Source organism: Scyliorhinus canicula, chromosome 4, assembly GCF_902713615.1.
Source record: "Scyliorhinus canicula chromosome 4, sScyCan1.1, whole genome shotgun sequence".
Classification (NCBI taxonomy): Eukaryota; Metazoa; Chordata; class Chondrichthyes; order Carcharhiniformes; family Scyliorhinidae; genus Scyliorhinus; species Scyliorhinus canicula.
In genome coordinates, this window is record NC_052149.1 from 117,966,079 (window position 1) to 117,989,122 (window position 23,044).

At 43.0% G+C, this 23,044-nt stretch overlaps 1 protein-coding gene across 15 annotated transcripts in view; it reads right to left on the reverse strand.

Annotated features, from left to right (window-relative positions):
- Positions 1-23,044, reverse strand: part of rasal2 (RAS protein activator like 2) — a 551,722-nt gene that overhangs the window by 347,154 nt on the left and 181,524 nt on the right. For 14 of the 15 annotated variants that reach the window (XM_038795091.1, XM_038795089.1, XM_038795092.1 and 11 more), the window contains exon 2: positions 2,268-2,392. In XM_038795091.1, the coding sequence (XP_038651019.1) occupies positions 2,268-2,392 (125 nt within the window). Of the gene's footprint in view, positions 1-2,267; positions 2,393-5,551; positions 5,783-23,044 lie in introns of those variants that run through there. The other variant, XM_038795093.1, reaches the window with a different exon arrangement.

Genomic DNA, 23,044 nt, shown 5'->3' on the forward strand with positions numbered 1-23,044 from the left:
TAGCCTCATTTCTATCAGTCGCAAATGTTATTTGTGTCTTCCACTGTGAAGACCGACCCAAAAAACCTGTTCAGTTCCTCAGCCATTTCCTCATTTCCCATTATTAAAACTCCCTTCTCATCCTCTAAAGGACCAATATTTACCTTAGCCACTCTTTTTTGTTTTATATATTTGTAAAAACTTTTACTGTCAGTTTTTATATTCTGAGCAAGTTTACTCTCATACTCTATCTTACTCTTCTTTATAGCTTTTTTAGTAGCTTTCCTTTGCCCCCTAAAGATTTCCCAGTTCTCTAGTCTCCCACCAATCTTTGCCACTTTATATGCTTTTTCCTTCAATTTGATACTCTCCCTTATTTCCTTAGATATCCACGGTCTATTTTCCCTCTTTCTACTGTCCTTCCATTTTGTTGGTATAAACCTTTGCCGAGCACTGTGAAAAATCTTCTCTTTGTCCAAGAATGATCTGTTGATCTGTTGAGCTGCTTGCAGAAAAATACTTTTCACTGTACCTCGGTACACGTGACAATAAACAAATCCAATCCAATCCAATCCAATCCAAGAAGCAGTGCAAGCGCACCACTATCGCCCTTCGCGGTTCGCCCACTTGCAGCTTCATCACCAGCGCCCTGTGCGCTCGGTCGAGCTCTAGGAGCCAGTCGAAGACCCCCCTTCCCCATCAGCTTCTCCAACATTTTGGCCATATACGTGCCAGCCTCCGCTCCTTCGATGTCTTCACGCATCCCTAGATCCTCATATTTTGCCTTCTGGAGCGGTTCTCTCGGTCCTCCACCTTCTCCTTCAGCCTCTTTTGGGTCTACCCATATCACCCCTACCTCGATCAGCAACAAGGCGAGCTGCTCCTTTTGCTCCCCCACTGCCTCCTCTACTTTCTGGTTCATCCGGCCCTGGAACTCCAGCCTTTGGTCCATTTGCTCAATCCCTGCTTTGAGCGGCTCCACCAACTTGTCCAGTTCCTCCAGGACCTCCCTCTTCTGCTGGCTGAATTTATCATTTAAAAATTCCACCAGCTGCTCCGTTGACCACTGGGCGGGTAGAACAGGCCCTTTGCCCTCCGCCATCTTAATCTGTGACGCACCTGAAGATTCTCACGCTCCAACAGCTCCCTTCTTTCTCGGCCACTCCTAGTTCGTGGATCCATGCACCAACCACACCAGAGACGTTAAACCTTCTCCTGGCACTCCTACACCTCTTTCCATCCAAAAATTCCATCCCTCACACAGGGAAAGGACCGACAAATTCCACCTGGAGCGGGAGTTACCAAATGTGCGACCGCTCACTTCATGGCTTCCACCGGAATGGCCGGTTGCAGGCATTAATTGACAAAGAAATTTGAGTTGACTTTTGCTAAATACTTATTGATATGCATAACATTCATGGGGAAAATGATTCAAATTTTCCTTACATGTCTGCATGTATTAATGTACAGTTTCCACTAATGTATAGCTCACAAACTTATTAAAATTAAATGCCATATCACAATACAAAGTGAGCATATAGTATGCAAATTATTGACTGTATGAACTGAATTGAAGAACCAAGTCAGAGGATGAGATATGCAGAAAAGTCATGATGATTGGCAGTGATGTTGAAGTTGCTGGTAATATGTGAAGGAAGGTCAAACCAGAATTTGACAGCCACGCCACCACCAAATTTATATTAAGTTCTCCCATCTCCCTTGTATTTAAATAAACAGTTCCACCTGAAGTGCTCTGATGATGTTTTAGTGGACTATACGCATGGGGAAAATCACGGCCATGGCCACAGCTTCTCAGAGAGATTTTGTGGGAAATTCATTTTTTTTTCAAAATCTTTTTTGAACATTTTTTTAGTTATTACAAAACAATAAAACAGGAAAAGAAACCAATAATACCCCCACCTCCCCAGAACTATATCCCCCCACCCCACAAACAGCTGACAATGACAAGCTCTTTAAAATGTAAAATAAACAGCTGCCATCTTTTGTAGAACCCCTCAATAGCACCCTTCGTGGTGTACTTAACTTTCTCAAGGTGCAGAAACTCCATAAGATGCCCATTCCATATGGAGGCATTGGGTGGAGAAGCTGACCTCAACTCCAACAGAACCCGTCTGCGAGAAGTCAGTGAGGCGAAGGCCAAGACATCTGCCCCAGGACCCGTCTGCAGCTCCTCCTCCACAAGTATGCATTTTTTTGCTCATCTTCTGAGTATATTAGCAATATTTACATAATGACTGTTATTATGACTGTAATAAACTCAATCTCACCTCCTCTTCCTTGTTCAGAAGGATCATCTGGCTGTCAGTCAGCATGCAATATTTCTGATCCCAGGCTGTTTCTGTGTATGGGGACTGACCACATGACAGTCTATGTGTTGGGGGACCTTTCACATCTGCGAATGAAAAGAAAAAAAAAGATCATATATTAAATTCTGAAAACATCAAAAATGCCAAATACAATCCACATTGCCAGCACTTTTGTTCGGTAGATAATTTTGCCTTTTTTTCCAACCAATTGAAAGTATTTTTTCTTTATTTTCTATCTCTTCGGCTTCAGAATATCGACCTTCAAGACAAGAGTGCAAGCTGCAAGGAGTGATGGTAGAAAGTCAAATTACACTTTTAAGAGGGCACCCAAAGTACTTAAAATAATTACTTGTAGAGATAGTGCTTCAGGTTAAGGCAAGGCCAGAGGGCATTATTTACCTCAGCCACAGAAGGTGGACGGAGATAGTGGGCTGGCTTTTCCGTCCCGCCACGCCACATTTCCATTTCAGCATGCCGGCGGGATGCTCTGTTACGCCGGCTGGTCAATGGGGTTTCCCATTGTGGGGCTGCCCCACGCCATCGGGAAACCCCAGGGCTGCCGGCAAAACGGAGCATCCCGCCGGCGGAGAATCCAGCCCAATGTTTTTATCCCGGAGTGTTAGTCTATTTTGTAAACTGTACATCTCAAAAAATAATGGGTGGATTTCAATGAACATTGGTGCAGAGGTATGGTATGGCACAAGGAAAAAAACTGTTACTTTGCGGCAGAGATGCCTATCCAGGTCTTTGGGGGGGGGGGGGGGGGGCATATCTCCACATATACCATTTAAATGAAATCATAATACTATGTAGGTTATGTACTCATGGTTCAATGATATCCCTCCCTAAACATCATCAAGGGGTTAATTACTAAAATACTTAAAAATTACTAAACACCATATAAAAGTTGCATCACAGCAAACATGCTTCCCACTTGTGTGGCATGCTTCTTTCACAACCCAAAATTGCTATTTCAGTGATAGACGCAACCATCTGTACACTCTGATGTTATGTAACTGCACAGATGCACTGTAGAAACTCACCAAGCCTCCTTCGACAGCAGCTTCCAAACCCATGATTTTTACCATCTAAAAAGACAAGAGCAGCAGATGCATGGTAACACCACCAACTGCAAGTTCCCCTCCAAGCCACAGACCATCCTGACTTGGAAATATATCGCCGTTCCTCCATCATCACTGGGTCAAGATCCTGGAACTCCCTCCTGAACAGCACTATGGATGTACCTATGGACGCAACAGCTGAGCCAATGGGCCTGTTTCCATGCTGTCAACATCTATGAAATGGATTGCAGCGGTTCAAGAAGACACTCACCACCACCTTCTCAAGCGCATTTAGGGGTGGGCAATAAATGCTGGCCTGGGCAGCAAATCCCACACCCCTTGAACGAATAAATAAAACACTTGAATTTCCAAGAACAAAAAGCACAGTGGCAGTGCTCACCATCTCTCAACAGTACAAGGGAACAATACATTAAAATTGTACTGAAACATTTTTCTTCACCGAAATCCTCATGAAAGCAAGGTTCCTCCCTTTTCCAAAGTATTTCACCAACTATGATCCAAGGTCTTTTGGCCCAGAAGTGAACAATTAAAAGCATGGAGTCTCAGTGGTCAGGTAGTGAATTGCTGTTGAATTTTCTTTTAAATGTCACATGTTAAGTGTTATTGCAGAATCATTCAATGGCAATATTTAAACAATGACATTTTCTTACTTTTCCATTTTATTCTCTTAATCCAACAATTCTTTCCCTCTGTATTTCACTTTGGGAATCTGATTTAACATTTAAATCATCCATTTTAATTCACGTTGCTTCTCTGTCCTTCGTATGTTTATTTCTCAATCCTTTAATCTCACTGGTTTACAGAAATGCACGGTTTGTCTCACTGTTAGCCAATGTATCAGGCACCTTGTTACCCTCACTGTGCAGTTAGTTGTTGGCTCACACTTCTGTCAACTTTTTTGGGTAAACACGTTTTGAAACCTGTGCACACAAAACAGGTTTAAATAAAATGGACATGCTGCAAGATACCCTGTTACAGAAAATTCTGGCTCTTTATAAACTGTTATGTTGTGAAAGGTCCAGTGCCATCTGTACTCCAGTCCAATATTCAACATCAAAAATTTGCAGAAATCAGTTGTGCACCAAGAGATATCGGGTCACATTCCACCATCTGATGATACTCAGGTTCTACTTATATTTCAAGGATGAATTTGTATCATTGACCGGGGGTTCAGATGAAAGTCTTTTATTTTGAAAAATAAATTTGTATTAGGAAACAAGGAAAAAATGATGACATACCTGCATTCCTATTTTCCACATATATAAATCTACCTGCAAATAAGAATTTCACGATCCACAGGTCTTACTGGTTCTGATATATTTATTTTTGCATTGTCTCCACCCCCGAGATAATTATCACCAATGTCTCAGAATTGTCAGAGAAACACACTATATGGGCTCCAGGCTAGGTGCATGTTATTAGCAATGTGTCCTGCTCCTTCATCACCTTAAAGGCAAGTATTCTGATATATGTTGAATTTAAGTTATACCAACATATCTCACCAGCACATTCCTGCAGCAATTAAACAACACTGGCTGTCCATTCTATGTACGGAACTTGGATGAGAAATTTACACAGAAAAGGTAAAAGGAACAAAACATCAAAAAATGGTTAGAATTGCAGATTGAGGCATTTCTGCTCATGAGGTTTTGCTTCTCCTTTCCAACCCATTTCACAACAGATGTAACATTTTTTACTGAGCTGATCCAAGCTTCAAGCAGCAAGCCTCTGTATTCAGTGAAGGACTTCCTGTACAGTAAAAAAATTACTGTACCTGGAAATTACAGCAGCAAAACTGTCCCTTTACTCGGTGGCATTTGGACACCTGCATCATATGGTACTGGCTTATCAGTTGCAAACATATTACATCATATAACTGCATTCACAGGCTTATCAGTTACAAACACATTACATCATATAGCAGCATTCACAGAGTGAACTGGTACTTAGTGAGTTAATCAGCTCTTGGAACTATATGGATCATGAACAAAACCTAGCATTGTCATTCTGATGATGCTGTTTTTTAGAAGATTAAGCAATAACTTGCATTTTCTCCAAGTATACATCTGTTGAGTTTTAGGTTACGTGTTATGACACATGCATCACCTGTATTAAACAGAGCAGCTGTCAAACTGCAACTGCAATGCAAAAACTCAACTTTACCTGAGATCACAGCTGCACATGATTTAGAACGAAAGTACAGTAACCGCTTTTTCAGAACGTCACCATCCATCTGGAAATGTCAATCACAGCATCCAATTTTTCAATATGTTGGGTCACTTTCAGCAGTGCTCTATCCCTGCAAGATCAACTCTGCTGCAGCACTTGGTTTACTGGTCACCGATGTCACCGTTTCAATTAATAGCAGTGAGCAGCCACTATATCAGTCTGCATGTCACATAAGCCTTGCCTCAAGCAAACACTGTACCTTCTCAGCTCAGGTAAACACATCCATTTTTGTGCAGAGATACTGCAATACAGTCCCTGGCACATGTCTGAGGAAACCGACTCCCCCTCCCCTTTTTGAAAAGCACTACATCATAGGGTCTCATGACATCCAAATCTGTGTGTGAAAGGAATGCAAGAATTGTGCAGTCTGCAACATCACCAGGCACCAAATGCAGCTCAAACTGACCAGCCTGACTGAAATATTGGACACTTACATCAAATACATCCCTGAAGCTGTTTGCAGAACGCGATTGTTCAGACGTTACTTGCCAGATTCAAGCATGATTTTCCAGTTACAGACATCTGTGTTCCTGTTTCTTTACCCCATCCGTAATATTGAGCGATGAATTCAGTTGAAAGACTTAATTCAGGCACAACATGTCAAAAGGATTTCATGTTTAGCTATTTCAAAATTATTTTTTAAAGAAAGAGCAATTTTCTTCTTTTAATTTACCCGAACGATTAGTGCCGATTTCCATGAAAATAATGAGAAATTCTTCACTGCGAGAGAATATATTTCACTCCAATTGAGTGCGGCAGCAAAGAAAAAGGTACAATAAGTGTGCTCGGCAACAAGTATTTTTGATAGAAGACAGGAATTATTGTAACAAATAGGGAATGCAGCACAATCAAACAAAAGGAACTACATTAATACAATGTGCAGCACAGAAGTACTTTCTTTGTCCAATTTATATCTTGGAAAGTTTTTGGTCTCCACAGATACCTACCTCTGAGAAACTGAAAAAACAGGTCAATCAAGACCTTACTCATAACCGTCGACTTGGATAAGAGAAATCAGCCTCATTGTTCTCTTCTTTACTGCCTATAGATCCTCTTGTACTGTAGCAACACAAACTCAGCTTGAGACCTCAACGTCCTTGAGCAATATAACTGCTAATAAATTGTATTCTTCATTCGTGGTGAGGATTGTAACAATTTATCAATGTTAAACTCTTTCAACTTCAGCAATGACAAGTCCTAAACTCCCACCATGGAGATTCTTTTCTTCTTCTTTGCAACATGGAATACCTTGCACTTCTCCACATTGAACTTCATTCATCATTGGAGTATTGAGGAGAAAACCGTCAAGATCTCACTTATCTCTCAAGTCCACAACTGATTCTAGCATGCTGTTGATTTTAATTACCTTATATTCCAGGTTATCTACAGGCATGGGAAGGGGCTCCAAACAGATCTCTGGGACCTCCCTCAAACCTCCACCATTCTGAAGGATAAGAATACCATCTACTCTCTGCCATTTCACCCAGATCCTTCATTTGTAAGGGGTGTCTTTCATAAATATCACATGCAATCTCTTTGATTTCAGGGTGCACAAGGTAATATTGCTTCTCTGGTCAACGTAGACTGCTTTGACCTCAAAAATCCAAGCTCCACATCTTTCAATCTTTCTCTGGTGAATTTCAGATACCCTTGGACTATTTTTTGGGATCATTGGTTTCATGAGCTTTAAGTGTCAATCTTGCAGAGTGAGAATAGCTTATATCTTGGCCATAAGGCTGTGGGTTCAAACCCCTTCCAAATACTTGAATAGAAAATCTAAATTGATACATGATTTCACTATCATACAGTTCTGTATTTTCAGGGGTGCCATTCTTCTGATGAAATATGAAACCACACTCTGTCCGCTAGTTCAGGCAGCCAGAAATGATATTAAATGCACACTACCCCGATGTCCTGCCAATGTGTATTCCACAATTCAGATGACTAAAAACAGGTACAGTGCTATGAGACACCGTTGTGCAAAAATTGATGACACACTATCAAATAATTCATTGGTTGTTCAATGCTTTGCGAGAACTTGATGACATGAGAAGTAAATATGTTATCTCTTTTAATTAGGTATTTTTTCACCTTCTCAGAGTCTCTCCAGTACTTGCTGATTCCCTTCAAACGATCATTCCTTAAAACCATCCCTATCACTTTTATCCTGAAGCTAAGTTCACCTGCCAAGAGATTTATTAGTTTACAAACCCCACAACTCAGCCAGTATCGAAGTCCCTGAACACACATTTGACACTGATGTTGGTGTACAGTACATGTCCTCAAACCATCATTATTTAGCAGGCTGTCTAGTATACCTCCTGATAGATCACTAAGGTTTTAGGCTTACATCCGCCTGGGCTCTTGCTGCCATAGCACTGAAAGATATTTCTGGTTTCATATTGTGCATCTGCTGCCTATTTCTTTTCCATTCTCTCTTTACCTGACCATTGCAAACCACTCAAACTTTAATCTCTGAGCCCATCCCCATCCTAAATTCCTTGCCTTCTGTTCTGAAGACATCACCTTATCACGCACATCAGCAGCCATTCAATTCCTTGCCAAATGGTAATTCTTCACGCGAGCCTAGACAGTTAAGCTCAATTCTGTTCTCACCCAATATCATCATTTCATGGCAGGAGCCACAAAAAATCATAGTGAAAATGCTGTCTGGTTTCTTCCTAATCCATGGGTGCTGCAGTCATTTCAGAACATAGGCTACTACTTTTGCTACTGTTATGGGCCAGGGTTTAGAGAACCCCAAAGTGTATCATGGAGTTCACCTGACCCACAACTTTTAATAGATTGTGGTTATGGGGAGAACACGGGGTTATGTTACAGGCGTGATGCACCAGAGATCCACAGTACTTTTAGATTAAAACAACGTTTATGAAACCAGTTAACACTTTATAAACCCACAGTAAACATCTTAATAACTATCAACACCAATCCGCCCCACAGATACAATATTCTATAAGTAAACCTTAATCTTTCCTTATTAACATCCATAAAGACAAAAGACCCCTTTTAACAGAGATCAGGTTTAAATTCATTACTGAGAGCAGTCAGCACTTTGAAATCACCCAATTGATCTGGAGACTGTCTTTAGTTTGCAGAGAGATCCTTATACAGCTCCTTGCTTTGCCTGCATATATCCAGCTCTCAAATCCAAACTAAAACATACCCTGTAGCAAACAGCCTAAAACGAAAGTAAAGCAGACAGACAGCCCAGTTCCACCCACACTCTGACATCACTGATAAACATCCATTTCTTAAAGGTACATCCACTATAGATATTTTTATAAACACCCATTTCTTAAAGGTACTCTCACATGACACTATCTTCACACAGGGAATCAAGTGGGCAACCTTGCTGACTTGTGTGGCACAGTATCACTCCATACCATACAATTACCAACAGTCAAAAAGATGTGATGCAAATGTTGCCAGAAGACCAGAGGCTGCTCTCCCCTTTGAGAGCTTAATGGCGGTGATATAACCTGAGGGTCACCATGCCTCAGAGATGCCAGGATATTCAGGAATAATCTCAGCTGGTACGGGAATTGAACCCGCGTTGCTCACGTCGTTCCATATCACGAACCAGTTGTACAGCCAACTGAGCTAACAGATCCCCCATTACCAAGTAACCACTATGTGACTGTGGAACAATGCAAGTAGAGACTAAAAACTCCTCATAAAGATGAAAAATTGGTCTAACCTCCCCCTATCCTTGGCAGGTAAGCTTCAGACTATTAAAATGAACGTGCTCCCAAGATTTTTTATTTATTTTTCAGAGTCTCCCCATTTTTCTCCCCAAGTCCTTTTGTGCTACAGTCAATAAATTGGGCAAGTCTCCCAGAATCGTGGAGTTTTATTCCAAAGAGACAGCCTGGCTCAACCTAACTTATTGTTTTACCACTGGGCAGCCAATATTCAGAAGATATTGTTGTGATTTAATGATCAAGGCTCCAATGTGGGAACAAATTGAAGTGAGCTCCTGCACTGCTTCCAGTCTTCATGCAATGGTTACTGCACCATTGCCTTTTTCCCTGGTGAGAATTTCCTCGAATCCAGTGGTGGCCTTCACCCCGACAGTTTGGAAGCAGTTCAGGCAACAATTCGAGCTCCGCTCCCTGTCTTCCCTAGGCCCCATCTGCAATAACCATCTTTTTCTACTAGTTGGTTTGGACTCGACGTTTAAGTCCTGGAAGGGGAAGGGTGGGGAGAGGTTTGGGAATCTGTTTGTGATGGGGAGGTTTGCTAGTTTTAAGTAACTGTCTGAGAAATTCCTACTGCCTGGTTCTAGTCTTTTCAGGTATTTCTAGATGCGCAAGTTTTCGCGCAAGGTTTTTCCCTCCTTTCCTTTGGCACCACCCTCGTCCCTGTTGAAGACAATTTTGACTCTGGCTAGGCAGGACAGGGGGTCTATTTCAGACATATCCTTTGCCATATCCTTTCAACAGACTCTGCTCCATTCAGCAAGGTGAGGACATAGTGAGAGGGCAAATTGAGTCCCATTCTTAATGATGAGGTGTGGAATGAAGTCCTCCACATGGTCAACTCCACATCTTCATGTGCTTGGCTAAGCTTGATTCAAATTAACGCCTTGCATAGGACACGCATGACCAGAGCTAGGACGAGCAGCTTCTCCTCCACACAAATCATGCACATATGTTTTGGTCCTGCCCCAAGTTGGTTAGCTTTTGGGTCTCTTTCACCATGTTGGAGATACTCCAGATGGATCATGTCTGCCGCTGGCCATAATTGGTGTGTCAGACTTGCCGGTGATTCAGTCTGAGGTGAAGGCAGATGCCCTCACCTTTGCCTCGTTGGTAGCCACAGGGCAAATTCTGCTTGGGTGGTGGTCTCCTACTCTTATTAGGCTTGGCTCGGGGACCTCATACCTTTTCTACATTTGGAGACGGTCAAGTACACCATCAGGGGGGCTTGGTGGAGAGGTTCTACCTGAGATCGCAACCATTCATTTCCTTTTTCAGGAGTTAGTCACGGTCAGCAGTTTGGGGGTTTCGTTTAATTTCTTGAGTTACAGTTAATGTTTTGTTGGGTGGGGGGGGGGTGTTCTTTGTTTCTCTCTTCTATATGTTTGATTATTTTGGGTGATTCGGTTTAAAATGACTTTTTAATAAACATACTTTGAAAAAAATAAAGAGCTGGATGAAGAATCACCTCAGATCACTCTTCCTTTCGTCTTAGATAATTGAAGTAAATGTACATTTTTCAAACCTCCTTCTCCCAGTGGCATTTAAATTGTCCGATACAACACATCATTCATTCACCAATGAAAATGGCAGTCAACTTAAGAAATATCTGTTATCCTGCATCAGAGGTCAAAATAATGTTTCTTTCAAGGGCTCTTCTAAAGATATTTTTTTTTTGTGAGCCTCCCTCCCGGAGCAACTTGCTCCCCATCATCCGCCCAATCAATTTTCTCCCCCATTATTCCCTCAGGGCAATTTTCTTCTGCCTCTCGAACCATCTTTCACCACAAATTGCACCAGCTCACTTCCCTCTTTCTCCCCCTCTCTCCCGCCACTCTCACCCTCTCCCTCAAACCCTCCTTCCCACAACCCCCTTGCTATCCCTTCCCTACCCTCCTCTCCCCTTTCACCCTCTCACCATCCCTTCCACATACACTTGAAACCACCACCCCTCTACCTCTCCCCCGCCATCCGTCTCCCTCCTCCACTATTCTCTCTGCTACCTCCAATCATACCCTCTCCTGGCACACCCTCTCCTATGCCTCCCCTCTCCCCTATACCCCTTCCCCTCCCTCTTTATAACCACACTTGTTCTGCCCCCTCCACCTCACAACTCCTCTTCAGTCTCTTTCCCGCTTTCCCTCCAACCCTTTGCTCTCCTGCCCCCAACCCTTCCCTCTCCCCTGAACCAGAGCTCAGTTCACAGAGCCTGCTGGAACCAGAAATGATGGTGAGGTTGGCCCCAATGTAGTTTTGAGCTGGCACAGAAGTAGCAATGGTTGCAAGTAATTCAGCGGGGGGAGGATCTTGGAGTTGAGCAGGACCCACAGCATGGAATTCAGCAGCGTCAATGGGGCCTTAGGCTTGGGGACTGGAGGGAAAGGGGGTTAAGAGTCTTGAGGGAGAGGGGATAAGAATTTGGAGGATGAGAGGGGGGTTAAGAGTTTGGAGGGAGGGTGCAAGAGTTTAGAAACTGCAGGGAAAGATGGGGGGTGTTAAGTGCTGGAGATGTGCTCAAGAGGTACTCAAGAACCTTTGAGCGTACTGTTCTTGAAAATACAGAAAAATGTGTCATTTGAAACATGGAAGTCTGGCAATATCTGGTTTGAGAGGGTACAGGGAAAGATCCCACAAAAGTTTCATAGCAGCTTCAAAGAGCAGGGTTGTAAAATGCAGATTCTTGCTCACAAGCAGGCTAATCAAACACACCGGTCTCATGTGGTAAGCTAAAACAATGGCTCACACCTTCATGGAATGTAACTATCTCAGGAAGCATCTGAAAAAGCATGGATGAGAGTTTCAATTGCATTAAGTGACGAATGTTTAAAACAGGCAAGTCTTTCAAGTCATAACCAAGTTAAATTTTAGCATACAGCTAAAAGCAAAGTTTCACACCTTAATTGAAATAAATTCTCTTAGTAAACAGCTGGAAAGGATGGAAGATGCCCAGTCGAATTTGGTGTCAATTTTAAAGTGTAAAATTCTATGAACATCAAACAATTAAAAGAAAATTGGAGACGACCTGTCTACGAGAAACATCATGTAAGTCAAAATCAAAGGCAAAGTTATGAGCTGGGGACAATTGGAAAATTAAACGATTTGAAATCACAGAATTAAAAGTAACACCTATTGAAACCAAAGCATTGTTTAATCAGATCTGAGAGGAGACGATATGCCCAAAATGAATAATTAGTTGTAGTAAGATGTTTACATCAAAGATACTTTTAAACTATCAAAGTGAAACAAGCCCATTTACAATAAAGTCGTTAAAACTTAATAACTCTCAGAAAGAGAATATAAACCCAGGGAACAGAGGACAGAGGACAGAGAGAAACCAGCAACAGGAGAGAAGGGGAGGAGAACTCAGAGAGAGAGAGAGAGAGAGCTCGGTCATGGGAAAGACAAGGCAAGCAGCCAAGTTTAAACAGTTATACATCTAAGGAAGACTAGAATTTAAACAGGAGTCAGAGTCAGCTTAGAGATAGCTAGCAGAGCCAGCTCTCACAGCTCGGTGCATGGGAAGAACAGGACACAGCAACCGAGTTCACCAGCGAATACAACTCAAGAAGACCAGATTTTAAGAAGATCGATTGCCAAGGTGGGCCTGAAGCAGCCAGAAGCAAGATCTTTTTTCCTTTCTGTAAAGAAAGTGTTTGCAGCTTTTAAAAGAAAAAATATAATAATAAAAATAACTTAACCTGAAAAAGCGGTTATTAGCTTACTTCACTTCCTTAATAACGCAGGACCCAGGACATCGATGCTATTAAGGGGTAAGTAGGTAAAATTCTTCGGTGAAGGTATGGGTTATACCGGGGGATAACTTGAAAAGATAGTTTGACCTGAATAGCACTCACAGAAGCCTGCACTGGAGTCAGGGAGTGAGAATCCCTGTTCACCATTTAGAATATCAACCTTTTTTTTGGTATAGGGGGAATTCTAAGAATAGTGGTGAGTTTTAACTTCAGTACTTTAGAGTTTTGAGCATCTTCATTTGACGTCAAAGATGGCAAAACAGGGCAGCACGGTGGCCTAGTGGTTAGCACAACCGCCTCACGGCGCTGAGGTCCCAGGTTCGATCCCGGCTCTGGGTCACTGTCCGTGTGGAGTTTGCACATTCTCCCCGTGTCTGCGTGGGTTTCGCCCCCACAACCCAAAAATGTGCAGAGTAGGTGGATTGGCCACGCTAAATTGCCCCTTAATTGGAAAAAATAATTGGGTAATCTAAATTTATTTTAAAAAAAGATGGCAAAACATTGTTAATCTGCACTCAAATGCATTCCAAATTAAAACACTGATATCAAATTTCATTGATTATATTTGAGCACATACTGAATGCAAAATGTCAACATTTTCAGGTAGAGTTAGATTTAACAAAATACAACTTGGAATTAAAACCATTAATTTTATCTTCAAACCAAAGACACAGTTACGTGCAAGAAATTTGCCCCAAACTTTGAAAATATGCAGAGTGGGAACAGAATGTATTTAAACCGTGTCCCAGGTTCCCCATGTGTTGCTACAGATATTTGCATGATATATGGGGTATATTGACCCACGCAGAAGCAGTATTAGAATAATTCTGCAGCATGGTGGCACAGAGGTTAGCACTGCTGTCTCACAGTGCCAGGCCCCAGGTTCAACCCCAGCCTTGGGGACTGTCTGTGTGAAGTTTGCACAGTGTCTGCATGGGTTTCTTGAAGGTGCTCTGGTTTCCTCCTACAGTCTAAAGATATGCAGGTTAGGTGGATTGACCATGCTAACTTGCGCCTCAGTGTCCAAAAGGTGAGGTGAGGTTATTTTTGGATTTGTTCTTGTACCGAGGTACAATGAAAAGTATTGTTCTGTGTACAGTCCAGACAGATCATTCCATACATGAAAAAAGAACATAGGGCAAACATAAATACACAATGTAGTTACACAGACACAGGTACTGAATGAAGCATACAGAAGTGCAGTACTACTCAGTCGAGAAGATGTGTGAAGAGATCAGATCAGTCCGTAAGAGGGTTGTTTAGGAGTCCGGTAACAGCGGGAAGAAGTGTTTTTGAATCTGTTAGTGCTGTTCGCAGACTTTTGTATCTCCTGCCTGAGGGAAGAAGTTGGAAGAGTGAGTAAGCCGGGTGGGTGGGGTCTTTGATTATGTTGCCTGCTTTCTCAAAGCAGCGGGAGGTTTAAATAGAGTCATGGATGGGAGGTGTGATGCACTGGGCGGTGTTCACGACTCTCTGAAGTTTCTTGTGGTCTTGGACCGAGCAGGTGCCATACCAGGCTGTGATGCAGCCAGACAGGATGCTTTCTATGGTGCACCTGTAAAGGTTGGTAAGAGTCCATGTGGACATGCTGAATTTCCTTAGTTTCCTGAAGGAGTTTAGGTGCTGTTGTGCTTTCTTGGTGGTAGCATCAACATGAGTGGACCAGGACAGATAGTGTGGTCTCACCAGGGCCCTGTACAACTGCAGTAGAATATCCTTGCTCCATATAATGATGCAGAGATGGCTGACGGTAAACATAATATATGTTTATGTACAAATATTTACAAGGGTCTGCATAACACAGCATCTCACTCCAGTACAATCCAAGCTGGGAGAACTTCTCACCAGGTCATGATCTGGGACTGCTTTTAACCTTGCTCATAACAAGCCCCAGGTGGTAGGTCTCCGTCAGTTACCTGTGAGCTCATATTTCACGTATCCCACGGGGAGATATTAAGGCTTCCCAGTGGTCCTCGTGGGGGTTCTGACACCCCTTCCCCGACAAAGTCCGAAAGCTCCTCTTCAACCACCAACGGAAGGGGCCTTCTGCAACTCTTTGCCCGCGGCGGTACCTCTGTCTGTGGCGGCGTTGGGTCAGGTAGAGTGTAACAAGGAGCTGAACGCCATTTCTGGTCGATGGCCAAAGAGCAACAGGCGGGATCTCGGGGCCAGACACACTGTCACCTGCCAGTGTGGATACGTCCATGTCCATGTCGGATCCTAAATCATCATCCTTATGCTGGATCAGGCGTAGAGTCCGGCTGCTCGAGGGGTAGTTTCTGATGCAACTAAGGCATTCCACCGTTACCTAGGCGTCCTGACTGGCAGGCTCATGCCTGGTTAAGTGGTCCAAATGTTCCTTGGGGGTCTTCCCCTGACCCCAGACTTTATAGGAAACCAGGCCTGTCCATTCCACTGTGTTCAACTGATATCTGAGCATAACCTCTGAGAAAAAGGATGAATAGTCATTGGAAGGGCCTCCTTTGTACCGCCGCTCGTCAACATGAGCCGAAACTTCGCCGACTCCGAGTCTCGCTGTGTCCATGCATACACCCAAGCAGCCGTTACTAGGAAGGTATCCATAAAATTTAGAGTTGCAATCACTTCACCCACCACAGGTGGAGACGAGGCACTCACGGATAATGGCAGACAGAGGTTTAGCTGGATCACAGTGCGTAGTTGTTTCAAGAAGAGACGTTTCTTAACAGCAACAAATGCTTCGTCCTGAGAAGCACCCCAGCACCATTTCCGGACCTTGCTCAACAATTCATGGAGTGGAGCCAGCAGAATGGCCAGGTGGTGACAAACGTCCTATAATAATTGACCAGGCCCAAAAAGGAACGGAGCTCAGCGGTGTTCCGCAGAGTCGGGACCCACTTTATGGTGCAAAATTTATCCTCTACCAGGTGAGACTGTCACTGTCCAGTAACCCAAATAGGTCACTGCCTCAGTACGGAAAACACACTTACTGCACTTCAGCCTGACACCCACGAGCAAACCGCCAGAGCACTTCCTGGAGATTCGCAATATGCTCCTGCTCTATGAATCCGGTAACCAGTATACCATCTAAATAGATGGCTACCTTCAGCAAGCCCTGCAAGATGTTTCGCATTACTCGTTAAAAAATTGCGGGAGCCGACAAAACCCCAAATTGAAGGCGAGCATTTTCAAACAATCCCCGATGGGTATTGATGATGGCATATTTTCTGGATTCCTGGACAAGCTTCACCTGTACGTATGCATGGCTCATGTCCAGCTTAGAGAATGACCAGCCTCCAGCCAATCTGTGCACCAGTCCAACCTCGGGGTTCTGTCGACGGTGTACTTAAAATCCCACAAAGCCAGTTTTATCGGGCTTCATCACCGGCACCACAGATGCAGCCCATTGTGCAAACTGAACAGGGCGGATGACCCCTAGAACCTGCAGGCAGCACCACTCCTCATTAACCTTCAGGAGCAATGCGTATGGGATAGGCTTTGCCCTGTAGTACCAGGGAAGAGTAGCAGGATCTATGTAGACTTGAGCTCTGCCGCGCCCTTTATCCTGCCAAGACCCTCCTGGAACCCAGCAGACCCCAGAGACTCCTGGTGCCCTTCTGAAAGACCCTTTGCCAGTTGAACCTGAGGACTCTCTGCCAGTCTCTACCTAACAAGTTGAGACCACCACTAAAGGAAGACGGACTGACTGCTGCCCGTTCATCACCGATGCCGTGGCAGTCTCCAAGATCTTCAATGGTTCTCCAGTATTACTCTGGTATTCCGCAAATGCATCAGCATAATCCCTGTGCAAAGCCGCCGAAAGGTGCAGAGATCTATAATGGAGACAGCAGCCCCAGTGTCCATTAGCACTGGGTGCCCATTTACCTGCAAAGTGATCTGAATCGGAGCTACCTTCGGAGCAATTGCATTAGACAGTTATCCTCCTCCACTTGCAAGGCCCTGGCCCGGGGCAACCTTGGCGGATGTCGCAGATGGCGTGCCCTGCCACACCGGGTGATCCTGGCCCTCACGAGTTCCGCGACCACAATGCCAGCAAGGCAGATGGTGCTCACCCTCATCCTGGAGTGAAGTATCCCATCGGGCAGCGACAGCGCCCAAAACCTGCACTCTGCTGTATGACCCGCCTTGGGGGTTGCTCTGTCAGAGGAAATCTGGCTGGCCCCGCACAGTCCAGTGACCGATAGGGAGTCCGAAAAGGAGGGCGGCCCAAACTATGGACACCAAAGTCAATGGAGCCCTGCAGTTAATGCACACTTTTCTCCATGTGCTTACAAGAGAGGGCAAGTTCAATTGCCCGCTTCAAATTCAATGTAGTTTCCGTTAACAATTTTCTCTGCATAGCCACACTGTTAATACCATGCACGAGCCAGTCACTCAACATCTCTGAGGGAGATGCCCAAACTCGCAGTGTTCAGCCAGACGCTGCAACTGGGTCAAGAAATTCTTGACTAATTCACCAGGAGAGCGTACCACCGTGTTCAACCGATATTTGAGCATAATTACGGTAGGCTTGGGGTCATAGTGATTAGAAACCATAGCTACCAGTTCATCAAATGACCAGGAATCCGGGTACGTCAAACTCATTATGATCCCAAGCCTCTGGGCCTGCACATGGCCAGGAGGAGACAGTCTTCCCCCAATATTCCATTCGCCTGGAAGAAGTATCGCATACGTTCCGTATATTGATTCAAATTCTGCAGACCTGCATCGAAGGCCTCCAGTTTCCTGAATAACAGCATTGCTATTGATATGACGTGACTTTCCCTCCAGCGAACATCCGGCGGCTATGTGAACCAATGGGCGAGTCCGGAGTTTCTGTTAATCCTCGTCGCCAATTTAATGATGCAGAGAAGGTTAACGGTAAATGTAATATGGATTTATTTGCAAGTATTTACAAGGATCTGCATAACACAGCATCTCACTCCCAGTGCAATCCTAGCTGGGGGGACTTATCTCATTTGGTCCTGATCTGGGCCTGTTTTTAATCTTTGCTCATAACAAACCCCAGGTGGTAGGCCTCCTGGGGATGCATACTCCACAAGTCCCATGGGGACATCAATGAAAGCTTCCCCATGATACTCATGGGGGCTATGACATTCCTGTATTAAAATTCCTCAGATACTGAACAAACTGTGTCCATATGCAGCAAGACCTGGTCAACCTTCAGACTTGGGCTGATCAGTAGCATGCAATGTTTGTGCCACTTATGCCAGGCAATTACCATCTCCCAACATTCAATGCCATTACCATTGTGGAATATCTCACGATCAACATCCTTGGGGTTATCCACAGAATCCTTACAGTGCAGAAGGAAACCATTCGACCCATCAAGTCTGCACCAGCCCTCAGAAAGAGCACCCTACTTTGGCCCATTCCCCCACTCTATCTCTGTAACTCCACTCGGCCTGCACATCCTTGGACTGTGGAAACAAAAAAACGAAGGATACCAACACAGACAAGGGGAGAATGTAAACTCCACACCATCACCCATTGTCAAAATTGAACCACTGTGCCACCATGCTGCCCTCAACGAGAAATTGAACTGGACTAACTATATAAATACTGTGGCTACAAGAGCAGGTCAGAAGCCAGGAATTTTGCTGAGTAACTCACCTCTCGACTCTGCAAAGTCTGTCAAACATCAACAGGCCACAAATCAGGAGTGTGGTGGGAGTTCTTTCCACTTGCCTGGATGAGTTCAGTTCCAACAACACTCAGGAAGCTCGGCAACACAAAAGACAAAGCAGCCCACTTGATCGGCACCCCACCCACCATCTTAAACATTCACTCGCTCAACCACTGCAGCAACTAACCCAGGCTGCTTCGACTGCACCTTCCAAATTCATGACCTCTACCAACGAGAAGGGCAAGAGAAGCAGATGCATTGAAACACAACCATGTGCAAGTTCCCCTCCATGCCACACACCATCCTGATTTGGGGCTGTATTGCTGTTCCTTCGCTGTCAATGGGTCAAAATTATGGAACTCCCTTCCTGACAACACTGTGGCTGTACCCACATAAACTGGATGCAGCAGTTCAAGCAGGAGGCTCATCGCCACCTTCACACGGGCAATTTGGAATGGACAATAAATGTTAGAATAGCCAGCTGCACCAACATCCTGTGAACAAATAAAAGATTTTAACATTTTTTTTTAATGTCCTAATAATTTGTTTTGTGGGTCAGAATAAGATTTTGTGTGATAACACTCCTGTGAAACCTCTTGGGATGCTTTATGATGTTAAAGGTACTGTCCAAATACAAGTTGTTGATTTTGATTGAAGCTCTGAGTCATTCCCTTAGGTCACAAAATGCTCTGCATAAATGCAATTTTGTTCTTTCTCACAGATGATTTCTGTTGAAAATGTTCCATCAGAAAACCATTTCAAATCGCGTTTGTTTGCACTAAGTAAAATAGTACTTCAGAAGAAAAAAAATTAGATCAACCACACATTAATTTTAACATTCAATTTAGTATGGGAGTGAATGGGGAGGGATTAAATTTTGTGAAATGCCAAGCCAAAAAGTTCAGACCAGAAGTATATTACAAATAAATAAATAGGATGGCTAATGGTAATGACAGACAGATACAGGTGATGTTTAAACCTGCTAAATAATTACTTTGTATCCGTTTACACAGTAGAGGAGGATAAAATACCAGAGCAGAAAAAAGTAAAAATAATTAAATGAGAGAAACCTACCAGATTTACTACAGGAGCAAAACAAATTGTGGAGGAGAAAATGAGACTGAAGATTTTCAAGTCTCAAATACCTGAATTTTCTTTTAACCCAGAATGGAAACTAAGTGGTTAAGGAGATTGCAGGTACTATAATTACGATCTCTGAAAACTGTGAGATGCAGGAACTGGTAATTTACCAATCCAAGGGGATGTCACTGAAAAAGGCTGGGAGGGACCAGATAATTATAGAACAATTGGTTTAATGTTCTGAGGAATCATTGGAGACTGAGTGCCCAAACATTTGGACAAATATGAACTGATGAGAGCCAACATGGATTTTATAACTAACATAGGAAGAGGTCACAAATGCAGTAGATAAATGTGCCTGTGGATAATATTTATATGGACTTCCAGATATCATTCCACAAGGTTCCACACAAGAGACTATTGAAAAAACAATGAAAGTACATGGAGGCAACCTGTTCAAAGGGGTACGAAAGTGGCAAATAGTTAGTAGGCAGAGACTAGCAATGATGGTTGTATACTCTAATTGGCAGGGTGCAACTAATGGTATCCCTGTGTGGTCTACAGTGGGCTCACAGTAGGTAGACGAAGGAAAGAACCATATAACCAAACGTGCTGACAACAATTGGCTAAATGACAGTGGAATGAGTGAAGACAGCTGTGGAAAGTTGCAAAGAAACATTGATAGATTATGTGAGAAGGTAAGAAACTGTGACAGATGGAGCTCAATGTGGGGAAGTCAGAGGTCATCAACTTTCAACCCACTGTAGAAGCCAGCTATTTTCTATAGGTAAAAGTGATAGATAAAGAATAGCTATTGAGCATTAAGCCTCTAGTCTATTAAATACCATTTTAAAACTCACTCATAACCTCAGGTCATTTCAAAACACCTATTCAGCATGCAAAACATAGCTTCAACAGAACACAGCATTATAGATTAAAAACGACATTCCTATGCAGTTAACAAGATAAAGTAACCCAAGGACAAGGCAAGCTCTATGGCAATAGCACAGAGACCATTGTCCTAACAAGCAAGTCAGCAAGGAACTGGTTCAAGCTGTTTGCGATAAGGAAGCCGAATCGCATCCATAGCTCATACAAGAATACATTTAAGTTAATGTTGCATATTAAATGACAGACAGCTAAAACATCAAATCAAACTTATTTGATGTTAACCCAAACCAATTAGGATTACATCACGGTATAGCTAGATGACTAAAGTCTGATATGATTTGGTATAGCCGTGATAGTTCGTACCGCCATTTTTTATTCCGGAATCAATCTACACTTTGACTTAACTTTCGCTGTCTCTGTCTTTCATATTTCACTTTCTAACTCTGACTTTTGAAGTTATTGCAATCTGTTTGCCATAAGCAAGAAAATCATTTCTGTATTATTTGAAAAAAATTGCTTCTCTTTGAGTCCTTTTGCTAGTTGGACTTATTAGCGAATAAGATTTAAATGATTCTCAATTGTAATCAATAGAGACAATAGAGACAATAGAGACGATTCTTATTTTCACCTGAGAAGTGTTCAACTCAAATTTCTACTGAGTTTTAGCGTTCGCAAGTGCCACTAAATCCGCATGGTAGATCTCCACACCAAGGTAGGGAAAGTTGCATATGGCTAAGAAATTTACTTAGTGTCAGGAAACCAAAACAGTAGCAATAAATGACTGTTTTTCAGTTTGGAGGAAGATTTGTAGTTGAGTACCCAAAGGTCAGTGTTGGGATCTTGTTCTTCCATATATATTATAATGACCTAGACTGTGGTGCACAGGATATGATTTCAAAATTTGCAGATGATATGAAGAGTGGAAACAGTCAATTCTGATGAGGATCACAGTCTTGAACTTCGAAAGGATACAGACATGTTGGTGGATTGGGCAGACAACAGGCAGATGAATTTTCAATGCAGAGAACTGAAAGGAACTTTGGCGGGAGGAATATGGAGAGACAGTAGGGAGGGACTCTAAAGGAGGTGCAGAAACAGAGGATCCTCGGTATATATGTACCAAGTAATTGAAGATGGTTGAGTTCAGTTAATAAAGCATATAGTATCTTCGGCTTTATTAATAAGGGTACTGAGTAAAGAGTAAGGAAGTCATGTTGGTCTGTGCAAGATACTAGTTAGGCCTCATCTGAAGTACTGCGTCTAGCTCTGGGCGTCATACCGAGGACGGACGTGAAGGCATTGAAGAGAAAAGAAGAGATTCACAAGAATTATTCCAAGGATAAACAACTGTATCTATTTGGATAGTTTGTAGAGGTTCTGTCTCCTTTTTCTCAGAGAAAAGAAGGCTTGATAGAAGTATTCAAGATCCTGTGGGATTTGTACAGGGTAAATAATGAAAAACTGTTCCCACTCAAGGCAGCATCAAGAACTTGAGGGCACCGATTCAAAATTATTGGCAAATGGGAGTAGAAGTGAGATAAAGAAAACATTTTCATCTAAAGGTGATTGGAGTCTGGAAAGAACTTTCTGAGCTGGTGGTAGTGGCAGATTCGACTGAGGTATTGAAAAGGGAATTGGATTGCTATCTGAAAATAAATAATGTAGAAAGTTACGGTGATAGTGCAGGGGAGTGGGATGAGGTAGAATGTTCTTTCAGAAAGCCAATGTAGGTGTGATAGGCCAAAGATTCTTAGATAATCAGAGTGTTTTCTAAAATAGCAAGAAGCTGGCAACTGTGGAGGAGCAGTACATAATCACTAAAATTTAGGGACAGATATAAAAAAAATTAAAACAGAGTATTAGCTTTATCTCAAGAGGGATGGAATGCAGAGTGGTGCAAGCTATGCTATAGTTGACCTCTGGTTAGAGTGCATCGGAAGTATAGTCCCCACCACTTACACCATCTCCATTTATCCCGCTCGGCCACCCTTATCAAGCGAATTGGGGCTGGCGTTTTGCCATTGTCAAACCTGTCAATTAGACAGATACCACTTAATCCATATCAAGTGTGCCAACTATTCTGGGCAGGCCAAGCAGCTGTTCGCATTTAAACTGCTCCAACGGAGAAGTCAAGGCGTGCTTTGAAATCCTATTCCTGATGTAAAAACTGCAAATACTACTGACTGCTTGAACAAAAAAGGCAGTTTCTTAAGTAAAGAGCATTCCATCTGCATACTTGTAAAAACAGCTTTTGAAATCCAGCTTTCACCAAGTTCACATTTATCCATCTTTCTTCATGAATGGACTCTAGAGCACTTGTGCCTTGTAATATTTTTGGCTTCTGTAGATTTCTAACTTT